The sequence below is a fragment of the Pristis pectinata genome, chromosome 28 (assembly GCF_009764475.1).
Source record: "Pristis pectinata isolate sPriPec2 chromosome 28, sPriPec2.1.pri, whole genome shotgun sequence".
NCBI lineage: Eukaryota > Metazoa > Chordata > Chondrichthyes > Rhinopristiformes > Pristidae > Pristis > Pristis pectinata.
In genome coordinates this window covers 22753598-22766061 of record NC_067432.1, presented here as the reverse complement: position 1 = coordinate 22766061, position 12464 = coordinate 22753598, and the positions used below count along the sequence as shown (strand labels likewise).

General features: G+C 41.9%; 1 protein-coding gene across 2 annotated transcripts in view; it reads right to left on the bottom strand.

Moving 5' to 3' along the window:
- Positions 1 to 9224: 9224 nt before the first annotated feature.
- The window catches only part of efl1 (elongation factor like GTPase 1), a 214291-nt gene continuing 211051 nt past the window's right edge, over positions 9225 to 12464 (bottom strand). The window contains exon 20 of one of the 2 annotated variants that reach the window (XM_052040661.1): positions 9225 to 10662. In XM_052040661.1, the coding sequence (XP_051896621.1) occupies positions 10474 to 10662 (189 nt within the window). In that variant the 3' untranslated portion in view covers positions 9225 to 10473. The remainder of the gene's footprint in view (positions 10663 to 12464) is intronic. The other variant, XM_052040660.1, reaches the window with a different exon arrangement.

Below are 12464 nucleotides of genomic sequence, written 5' to 3'. Positions count from 1 at the left end.
ATGCAGCCAATGTGGCATTTTTGACCCTAAAACCAGGGAGGCTGTAGATTTGACTCCAGGCATCCTGGAATCATGTAGGCACACCTATTGGCTCCCCAAATATATAATCAGTTTGCTGATGGTACAAAGTAACCGAGGCTGTGAGGAGAGTGTAGAGAGGCTTTGTTAATATATTCAGGCTAAGTGAATGGGTGGGGATATGGTATTTGGGAGATAATGTGATGTCATCCACTTTGGTAGAAAAGAAACGGAAAGGTGGACCATTTTATTTAGTTGGTGAGAGACTAAAAGGTGTTGGTGTTTGGAGAGACTTGGATGTCCTCATACATAAATCACTAAAAGTTAGTATGCAGGTTCAGCAGGCAATTGGGAAGGCAAATGGTATGTTGGCTTTTATTGCAAGATGAATTGAGTACCAGAGTAAAGACATCTTGCTCCAATTATATAGAACCCTAGTGAGAGCACATCTGGAATATTGTGTAAAGGTCTAGTCTGGTCTCCCTAACTGGGGATATACTTGCAATAGGAGTGCAGTGAAGGTTCATCAGATTGATCCCTGGGATGGCTGGTTTGTTGGAAGAGGAGAGATTAAACAGACTCGGCCTGTACTCTCTTGAGTTTAGAAGAATGAGCAGTGATCTCATTGAAACATTCAAAATTATTATGGAGTTTGACAGAGCAGATGCAAGATTGATAAATCCCCTAGCAGGGATGTCCAGAACCAGAGGTCACCATCTCAAAATAAGGGGTTGTCTATTCAGGAAAGAGACGAGAAGAAATCGTTTAACCCCGAGGACAAAACTTTGGAATTTCTTACCCAAGAGGGATGTGGAGACTCAGTCATTGAGTGTGTCCAAGACTGAGGCTGGCAGATCCTTAAATGTTCAGGGAATCAAAGAATATGGTGTTTGTCCAGAAAAGTGGCACTAAGGTGAAAGATCAGCCATGATCTTACTGAATGGTGAAGTGGGCTGGAGGGGTGAACGGACTTCTCCTACTTCTGTTTCTCATATACTAATCCCCTCTAATTATTGCTCACTTGACCTCTCTTCTCCCTCCCTTCGCAGCTGAGGCACCTATGGGGGTTTGGTCTTTGCCTGCACTCACTTCAGGAACATTATTGACCCTCAGTGCTCAGTCCAAATACTGGTAGGGGAACTACCTGTCTACTCTTTGTTTGTCTGTCTGGAAGTCATGAAGTCCCTCTCTGCCAGCAGTATCTTGACTTGTGAGGTGACCACATCCTGAAAAGTGCTCTCCTTGAAACCCCCAACCTCCTGCAGAGACTGACCTTCCCCTTTCCCTGCAACTTAGAGAGTGGTTTATTTCTATCTTTTCCTGGTCCTGATGAAAGTGATTGGTTTATTATTGTCACAGGTACTGAGATACAGTGAAAAGCTTTTGGTTTGCGTGCCATCCAGACTGACTATTCCATACGTAAGTACATCAAGGTAGTAAAAACAGAATGCAGAACATAGTGTTATAGTTACAGTGAAAGAGCAGTGCAGGTAGTCAAATAACTGCAAGGGCCACGACAAGGTAGATTGGGAGATCAAGAGTTCATCCTTTAGCATTTGAGAAGCCATCATCGACCTGAAATGTTGACTGTTTTTCTCTTCACAGATGCTGCCTGACCTGCTGCACATTTCCAGCAATCCACCTTCACTTGCTTTCCATCATCTGTAGTAACTTGCTTTGGGTCCACGGAGTGCTGATTCTATAGACTGGGGGAATTTCAGGGATGGTTGGGGTTGATCCCTTTCTAAAATTTAGCCAGGTTTTGCCATTTTTATTTAACAGCTTTGCCACCAACTTGTAGCTTTTCTCTCATCATTAGTCAATGTAAACAAGCACCCTGCTCAATTAACTGGGCAGCTAGTTGGAACTGGTTACCAGGTAATTACTGTCAGCAGGAGATGATTCTCTGTTTTTGTATCTATACTCTAAGGAATTGGACTCTGAATTACTTACGGCATGTGTTGGCAAACCCTCCTGTAGTTATAATAGCTGAAATTCCAAAGACTTGAATCAGCCCCCGCTATGTAGAGAAACCTTTTTGGGGACTTCATTACTTGGGTGTAGAGTGCTTGGGTACCCTGCTTCTGGAAATTTGTTCCAGATCTTTCATGAATTCAATGTGCATCCTCACAGAGGTTACTGGGCATGTGCAGTGATGTCAAACAATGTGCAACATATGTTTTGAATTCACTCTTACAAAATTCTTGTGTGCATTTGAGACTCGCTAATGGCCACTGACAATGAAACAGGATTTAACTGGAGACTTGAGGTCTGATGTAGCACTAGTTAAAGGGGTCCTGACTGCACTGGGTCCATTGATGTGTTTTTTAGGTAGGTATTGCTTTAAATACTGCTGTTCTTTGATTTACAAAAGGTATACATTCCTTCTAAATGTTAACTTAGGCAAAATTTCTTAAATTCAAAAGATTGGGTGAAATGTGTTCTGGGCAGTTTATTGCAGTGTGTTCCCAAGCACGGAGCATGCCACACTGTTCACTCTAGTGAAAAGATACATGCCCCATAAAGTCAATGGCATTACAGGAAAAAATCATAAATTGAATATTTGTAAAGTGAGGAATACCTCGACCTTTCTTAGTGTTCACTCACTATTCCCTCTCTCAGTCTCTCCACCATTGATCCTCTAAGTGTTATCCACCACCTCTCCAATTCTGGCCTGATCATGTATACACCTTCCAAGTCCTCCCTGACACTGTTGATTTTGTCTGTGATCAACCCTCTTCCACACACACCAGCCCAGAACCCCAATCACCCTCCCTGATTTTCTTCTTGCTCTATGTGAGCAAGTACTTTTATAGAGAGGCAGAGAGTGGTACAGAGCAGATACAGGCACCTTGGCCCAACTTGTCCATGCTGACCGGGATGCCAGCATAATCCCATTTTCTTGCATTTAGCCCAGATCCCTTTATTCCTTTCCTATCCACGTACGTGACAAATGCTTTTTAAACACTGTGATTATACCTGACTCTACCACCTCCTTTGGCAGCCCCTTTCCATATACCCACCACTCTCTGAGTGAAAGACTTGCCCCTCAGATTTCCCATCTCACCTTAAACCTGTGTCCTCTATTTTTAGACTCTCCTACTCTGGGAAAAAAGACTGTGATCATTCATCTTATCTATGCCAATCATGATTTTATAAACCTCTATAAGGTCACACTTCAGCCTCCTGCAGTCCGGTGAGAACAAGCCCAGCCTATCCAATCTCTCCTTGTAACTAAAGCCCTCCATTCCAGTTCTATCACCACAACCTCAGACCCATGCACAATAAAAGTTTGCTGCTGAGGACCTCTTAACATGTTGCATTAATGTGCATTTTCAGGTACCGTAGAATTTCTAGGCCAACACCTTTGCGGGTGATGTGGAGTAAAACCTTTCAACTGTCCATGACCTTCATAATAAGTTTTCTTCAATTTGTCACAGATATTTAACTTTTCTGGACATAATTCTGCCAGAGAACTTATCTTGTGCTTCAATTGAACATTCTAGGTGCCTCTCTTCCTGGACTAGGGGACAAGGAGATGAACATCAAAGGTCTGCCTCTGAGGTCCATGTAGTGGCCCCCTACTACTTTAAATATAATTGCTCTCGAGTAGCATTTAATACCAATCCATATTTAAATAACCAGTTCCAGAACAGATTAGCCTACATCTACCTTTAGGCTGAGATTGGCAGCCCATCATTGACAGTTAATCTACTCTTAAAAAGGTACAATTTAAATCTTGCTGTACATTAACACCCCAAAGGAGGCTGTGTTGTAGGTAAGGACTGCATGGAGCTAAGAATAATTATAATGGCTAATACAATAAATCTGCAAATGCAGTGCAGTGGAGTGCGTGTAAATATGCAGATTGGCTACAACTTTAGGGTCTTATAGCCACAAGTGGAACATGCAAACTAATACAAGGAGATGCTGACGTGGTAATCAGCACTTTCTTCTCTCGACATATCAAATCGATACGATTACAAATAAGTGCACAGCCTGATCTGTGATACCACTTGATCTGTGATAGCACTTGAAAAAATCTGATCTGCGATACCACTTGAAAAAAATTTAGTTCTGCCAAGTTCAGATGGTGATCCTATACTTCATCACAAGAAAACCAGTTATCCATCCGTCAGTTCACCAAATCTGCTGCATGAACATTGTAAGATTGCTGCTTGTAGAAGAGTTAATATTTTAAACAATTTTTAAAAACCTCTTGATAACTTTACTCAGAGAACCATTAGAATGTGAAATTTGCTACACGTAGTGAGCTGAAAAGCAATGATGCATTTAAGGGGAAGCACAACAAATATGAAATAAGAAGGATTGGAGGGAGATGTTCATAGGGTTAGATGAACTTGGTTGGGAAATGGTTTGGGACGAGGCTCGTGGGGACACAATCCACCATGGATATACTGGGCTGAAAGGCCTGCCTCTGTCCTGTAAAATCTACGTAATGTTTGTGAAGACAATATCCTGAACCCAGTCTCACTTCAAGTATTCAGCTATAGCACATCCTGTAAACTGTTGTTTTTAGAGCTCCCTTATTTTTGCAATAATGATAGGCTGGTACTGTTAGGACCTTTTGCTGGTTTCTTAATTTTAACATTCAATTTTCAGACTTATTTAGAAGTACTTATTTAAAAGGCGGTAGGGTAGAGTAGCAGTTAGCATAACACTATTACAGCACCAGCGATCAGGGTTCAATTCCTGCTGCTGTCTGTAAGGGGTTTGTACATTGTCCCCGTGACTGCGTGGGTTTCCTCCCACATTCCAAAGATGTACGGTTTAGTAGGTTAACATGGCTGTAATTGGGCGGTGCGGACTCGTTGGGCCAGAAGGGCCTGTTACCGTGCTGTGTAAATAAAGTTGAAATTAGCTGGCGATGGGAATTACGAGCAAGGTTAGCATTTACTAAACATCAATGAACATGGTTTTGTTGAGAAGAGTATTCAGACCAGCATCCTCATAACTGAGGCTCTAGTTACACTCAGCAGACCAAATCACTCACGTACCCAACACAGACACTCCATTCTAAACTCTGTCATGAGAAGAAATTATTAGGTGGACACAGGAAAAGATTCAAGGATGTGACTCCTGGGAACCCTTAGCCCATGGCTGCTCAAAGTAGAGAAGTCCAGAGAGCCTTGAGTCCATACAAAAGGAACACCAAGAGCCCTGCATGGAAGGTGGAAAGAGCACACCATCTTATAAGCTGCCCCTATGACCACTCACTCGGCCATCTCCTGCCTCATGAAGAAACACGAAAGCACAGCAAGCAATTTAGAAGATAATCAATACGTTGGACTTTGCGGCCAGGGTGCTGCAGTTTAAAAGTGAGCTGCAATTATATGGGGCACCCACAGAGTACTTTCTTCCTACCAAAGCCATGATCACATTGAATGGCAGAGCAAATTCAAAAGGCTGCATGGTCTATTTCTGGTTGCTCTTGAAGTGTTAGTAATGGGCTACCGTCTTGAATGCTACTGTCCATTGATGTTCCCACACAACTATCAGTATTAGGTTCCCAAATTCTGACCTGGCATCAGTGAGGGGTTGGTGGAGAGGAGGTGGGAAGGATATTTGTCCAAAGCAAAATAGTTTCAGGCCTGAGCAGAACTTAAGCCCTGCAGCTCCAGCCCTTTTGGTAGTGGAGGTCACGGGGCTGTACAGCTCAGCTTGCCTGACATCACTAGTAAGGAAAATGCTGGAACCGATTAACCAGCAAGACCAAGGAATCGATTGTGGACCTCAGAAAGGGGAGGACGGGAGAACACACACCAGTCTTCATTGAGAGGTCAGCGGTGGAAAGGGTGAGCAGCTTCAAGTTCCTGGACGTCAACATCTCAGAGGATCTATCTTGAGCCCAACACATTGATCCAATCATGAAGAAGGCACGTCAGCAGCTCTACTTCATTAGGAGGTTGAGGAGATTTGGTATGTCACCATAGACTCTTGCAAACTTCTACAGTGGAGAGCATTCTGACCGGTTGCTTCACCGCTGAAAGGGGCTGCAGAGAGTTGTAGACACAGCCAGCTCCATCACAGGCACAATCTTCTCCACCATCAAGGCTATCTTTAGGAGGAGGTGCCTCAAGAAGGTGGCATCCATCATTGGGGACCCTCACCATCCGGGACATGGCCTCTTCATGTTATTACCATCGGGGAGGAGGTACAGGAACCTGAAGATCCACACTCAACATTTCAGAAACAGCTTCTGCCCCTCCATCAAAATTCTGAATTGGCCACGAACCCAACCTCATTATTCCTCTTTTGCACTATTTATTTATTTTTGTAACTTATAGTAGTTTTTATGTCTTGCACTCTACTGCTGCCGCAAAACAACATACTTCATGACATATGTCAGTGATAATAAACCTGATTCTGAACAAGTGGTAGCAGGACACTTCAGTAATAGAGTTGGGCAGAGGCAATGTGGATTTCTGATGGGAAATAATGTTCGAAAATTTGTGATATGAGTTTTTGAGATTGTAACACGTAGAAATAGAGGCACCAGTGGTTGTGATGCATTAGGAATTTTTGAAGGTGTAAAATAAGATGCCATACAAGTTAAACAAATTATGAGCACATGGCATTGTGTGGCGGGGGTTCAAGAGGAAAGGCATCTTATTTCAATCATGTAGGGCCCTGGTGAGACCACAGCTGGAGTGTTGTGTACAGGTCTGATACCTCTACCTAAGGAAGGATATGCTTGGAGGATAGCATATGTAACACAAGTTCATTAGATTGATTCCAGAGATGGGGGCTTTGCCCAATGAGAGATTATGCAGTTTGGGAATGGAAGGTGATCTCATTGAGTCTATGCCAACCATCAACAACCCATTAATCCCATTTTTTATTCTCCCCTCTTTCTCATCAACTTCCCCCCAGGTTCTACCAATCAACTACAAACTTGGGACAATTTGCAGTGGCCAATTAAACCTGCCAACCCGCACACTTTTGGGAAGTGGGAGGGAAATAGAGCACCTGAAGGAACACACATGGTCACAGGAAGAACAATGCAAACTCCACACAGACAGCACCCAAGGTCAGGCTTGAACCCTGGTCTCTGGTGCCTTGAGGTTATAGCTTTACCATTTGTGCCACCCATTGAAACGTTCATAATTCTTGTGTTGCAGTTGTACTTGGAGTAATGTGCACAGTTTTGGTCACTCTGCTATAAGACAGATATCATTAAGTTGGAAAGAATGCAAAGATTTCTGAGAATGTTGCCAGGACTCAAGGATCTGAGTTTATAGGGAGAGGTTGGGGAGGCTAGGACTTTATTCCTCAGAACGTAGGAGACTGAGGGGTGACCTTATAGAGGTGTATAAAATCGTGAGGGGTATAGATATGGTGAATGCACACAGTCTTTTTCCCAGGGAAAGGGAACCAAAAACTAGAGGACATAGGTTTAAGATGAGAGGGGAAAGATTTAAGAGGGACCATGGGGCAACTTCTTCACACAGAGGATGGTGCATATATGGAACAAACTGCCAGAGAAAGTAGTTGAGGCAGGTACAATATGACAACTAAAAGACACTTGGATAGGTACACAGAGAGGAAAGGTTTACAGGGATATGGGCCAAACACGGGCAAATGGGACTATCTTAGGTGGACACTTTGGACGGCATGGGCGAAGGGCCTGTTTCCGTGCTGTATTACTCTTTGACTTTATGGCATGACAGGAAAGATGCCAAGGCTGATGCTTCCCATGGCTGGGGTGTACAAAACCAGAGTTCAGAATCTCAAAGTAAGAGGTTGGCTATTCAGGACAGAGGCGAACAGAAATCTCGATGCCCAGAGGGTTCTGAGTCTTAGGAATTCTCCACCCAGCAGGGCTACGGAAGCTCACAGATTTTTGAATAGAGGACGCAGGGTGCCTATCAAACAGACTGGAAAGTGATGAGTTGATTAAGTGTGATCAGTACCGTCACTGAGTTCTTTCCCTTTAACATTGGTAAATGCAAACTGAACTCTGAAAAGACAGAACTCAAGAGACATGCACAAAAGATGGAAGCATTAAGACAGAGGAGAATCCACAAGGTCAACCAAAAATTAAAAGCTAATTTATGTAACAAACGTCTACAACAAAGTGAAAATCAATGAACTGCAGATGCTGGCAACCTAACATAAAAACAAAGTGCTGGAAACACTCAGCAGGCAGGCAGCACCTGTGGAAAGAGAAACATTTCAAGTGGCAGATCATTCAGCAGATATTTTGATTATGAGTCTTTGACCTGAGGCATTAACTCAGTTTCTCTGTCCATAGATGCTGCCTGACCTGCTGAGTGTTTACAGCTTTTTCTGTTTTTATTTTTAAAGTTTTTTTTTGAGGTGTTTGTGCTATAGAATGCATTTTTTAACATTAGGTTATTGGCAATTTCCATTATACATGTGGGCATACAAAGTTAGAATGTAAAAAGTGAGAGAAAAAGATGACACTAGTTAAGGATTCACACACTAGATATATACGTAGGTGATATAAAATTGTTAAAAATATATGTAGATGCATTGGGACATTTAAAATATGTTCCTCACTCATTCAAGATTTTACAAAATTTGACAAAAGCTGCAGTAAATATCTGATAATCTGCTTTCTGATGAGAACCTCAATAGTTTGGCATCTTGCTCACTGGTGCCCTGTTTCCAGTGTTCCCTTAAACTCACCAGGTTTCCATTTACAGGAACTCATCCAGGCCCTGGTTCCCATGCTCCCCGTAAACTTACTGGGTTCTGTTTTCAATGCTCCCTTTAACTTCACCAGGTTCACCAAAAAAATTACTATACTACTGGGTAATATCCAAAAAAACAGTGAATTATAGGTGTGTTGGGGTCTTAATAGGAGTAATGTCCAATAGTCCAGAAAATGTCCCTATCCAACAGAAGTCCCATGTGTGCTGGATTATCAGACGTTTAATGTATGTCAGTTTTTTCCCCAAACTGCCTTTTGTACTCCTGCATTCACAGCTAATTTGTTCTTTTTAATTTGCAAATGTATTTGAATCTTTAGTCCTATGATTTATACCTCCTCATGTTATAGAACTCTATCCTATCATTCCAACCAAAAACACACAATAAACAAGCCAGCCTATCTGCAGCAAAAGTTAGAGCATCTGATGCACTATTGTTATACCTGATTGTCTCCCAATCAAGAGTCATACAGAAGTCTCTTATAAAAAAAAATGACCTGAATCAAACTTAACGTTACACATTAGAGAATCAATCTTTAATCATATTTTACAATGCAGAAAACAGAAATAGTTTTATACACCACAAATTATTGACCAAAGTTATTGTTTACATAGGGATCGATGTATAAATGCATTCACAATCTACTCATAAATAAGTTATTAATTCATTTCTGAAACAGGGCAACACCAATTTGTGTTCTCTGCCTGTCTTGAAACAATTTGAATTATCCAAAGAAACTGAATTATCAGCAGTAGACTATGTGAATACCATGTGCTGTGAAACAAAAGAAATGGAACCCTAAACCAATATGAATCCTCATAAAAAGAGGCATCCTTTTTCTACTGTATGTTCAAGCTAGAGCAGGGAAATGCAGTTATTTAGATCTGAAGCTGGAAATGCAGGGACTATAATGCATATATAGAGTAATTAATTTCCTTCAGGACTACTTTCCACTCTATGCAACCAAAATCTTTTAATAAGTAACATATCAATGAGGCTGTAATATTTACAGTAGGTGGAGTCCCCATTGTACCTTAATAGAGTTAAAATATTTTTGGAAGTAATTGACTCCGTTGCAGCAATCTGAACAACACACAGCCATGCCCAATAACATGCTGGCATCCACAAAATAGGACTTTTGCAGATGCTTCCCATATAAAGTCTTACTGCACTGCAGTACAGTCATTGGTTTCACTTCTTCCTGTAAAATTATTTCAATAGGTGGTTAATTAGTTTTAATTTGAACCTGGTGAGATTAGTCCAACAGGAGAGTTTGTAAGCATTACATTCTTGAAATTTCAATCTAGATCGACTGAATCAGGATTAGGGATGATTAAAGGACTCAACTGTGCTGCTTGAAACTCTTGGGTTAGTTAGGAGTAATTCAAAACAGACCAGATGAATGTCAAATGCCAACATCTACAAACTGCACAGGGTGCCATACACATGCCTGAGTTCATTAGCCACAGTTTCAAGTAACCGTGGCAGATTTTCTTTCAATAAAAAGTATATCAAGTATGTCACATGTAATCCTAACATGTTTTAGTTAGACTGCAACTTCAGCTGATGACATTTTGTACTCAATAAGCACAGGAAATTGGAACACAAAGGCATGATTTGAGTTTAAAGGTATTCGTATTAAAAATATTAATACAAATTTACCAGGTGTCATTCGTGCAGATTTTACATTTCATCTGCAACCTTACCAATCTTCACAGGTGAATAAGTATCCTTAGTAAAGTTTATATTTTGAAGCAATTATTTATTTTTACTGAGGGTTCTCTGCTTTTCAGCATGCTCAACAATCTTCTCTTCCACATACAGTCCCTTTCGTTTGCGCACAGTATTCATGTATTTGTGTGCTTGGTTTACAGTATCAGCTTTCTCCCCAAAGTGCAGGTACTCTTCTTCTGTTGTGGGGACCCAGTATGGATCGCTTGGAATTACCTGAATCAAAAAAAGAGGCAGTAATGATTACAAAGAAGTTGAACCTAAACAGTACATAACTGGTGTCATGGGGTAGAGAGAATGAACAGTTAAATCTGGAGAGCTGAAATGTTTCCAGCTTTGTTTACAATCGCAGTCAGGAGTAATAATTGAGATGAAAATACCCTTCCCCATCAACTCACAATATATAAACAGTATGTGACCGGGACCACAATGTATATAAAAACTCAGAATTACAAAGAGTTTTGTGTGCACTTCTGAGCCATTAAGATCTAACTGGTATTGATGCAGGATGAAATATTTTTCACTGCTGGGACATAGGGAAGGGAAGAACAGATACAGTGGAAAGATTTCAAAGAGTCACAGAGAGATACAGCATGGAAACAGGCCCTTCAGCACACTTGAGTACGAGCTGACCATCAAGCACCCATTTTGAGCCGATTCTACCCTAACCCATTTTATTCTCTCCACATTCTCATTGACTCCCTTCAGATTCTACCACTCTCCAACACACTAGAGGCAATCCACAGCGGCCAATTAACTGACCGACCTGCGTGGTTTTGGGATGTGGGAGGAAACCCAGCAAAATACAGAGAAAGCTCATGTGGTCAGAGGGAGAATGTGTGAACTCCACACAGATAACACTGGAGGTTAGGATTGAATCTAGTCACTGTGGGGCTGTGGCTCCACTAACTGTGCCTCTGTACCACCCTCAGAGCACAAACATCTATTCTAAATTGAAAGTAGTTTCACCTGAAATTCTATATTTCTCACACGAGCCATTTATATGGTTCTTCTGGGTTAACTACCAATTTCAGGCTCAGTTTTGTGATTCTGCTGCTTAAAAGAAATGCACTGTATTGGGGCTGGGATGTTTTAGGCTCATTCCTGAATGAATCTGGAATTTGGGTTTTCCAAGTCAGTGTTGACAGAGAAGGTTACCTGTGCCTGGGCTGCTCTGCCTGTGGAGATGAAGACTGCTGTCACCCTGAACCTCTTGGCCTCTGGACCATTCTAGGAGTTGGCAGTGGATGTCTGCCACTCGTTACAGTTTCCAGCTCATCGCTGCAGGAGGATGTCATGGATGCTCTCCATTCAAGCAGGAAATTTAGCTTCTCCTTGATTTGAGAGAGAAACCATCATGGATGGGTGTATGGATAAGGAGCTTAGTGGAGACTGACTTCAAGGTTGACAAGAAGAGACTTCCCTGCCAGGGTACTGAGGGGAAGGCCGGATAGTAATCTCCAAAGCATCTCATTTTGCCGCCTCCACATTGGTTTATTCCCTGCTTGGAGCTGCACAGAAGGAAAAAACGAAGAAGGATGTGGGGTAAAAAGGAGTGGGAGCAAGCAGCAGGCAGGACCAAGAGATGGTCTTGGTTCCGACGAAGGGTAATCGACCAGAGACATTAACTCTGCTTCTCTTTCCATGGATACCACCTGACCTGCTGAATGTTTCCAGCATTTTCTGTTTTTATTTCAGATTTCCAACATCTGTAGTTTTTCTTTTTGATTTTCATGAATGATTTGTTTCTCTGGACACATTGTCACAGTGTAATTTACAGCCTTAGACTTATATGATGATACTTCGATATTAGCTTCAGGCACAAACAGACATAATCTGAGCCTGAATAGAACATAGAACAGTACAGCACAGGAACAGGCCCTCCAGCCCACAATGTTGTGCCAAACTAATTAAACTAATGACACCTAATCCCTTCTGCCTGCACATGGTCCATATCCCTCCACTCTCTGCATATCTAAGGGCCCTCTAAACGCCTCTATTGTACCTGCCTCCACCAG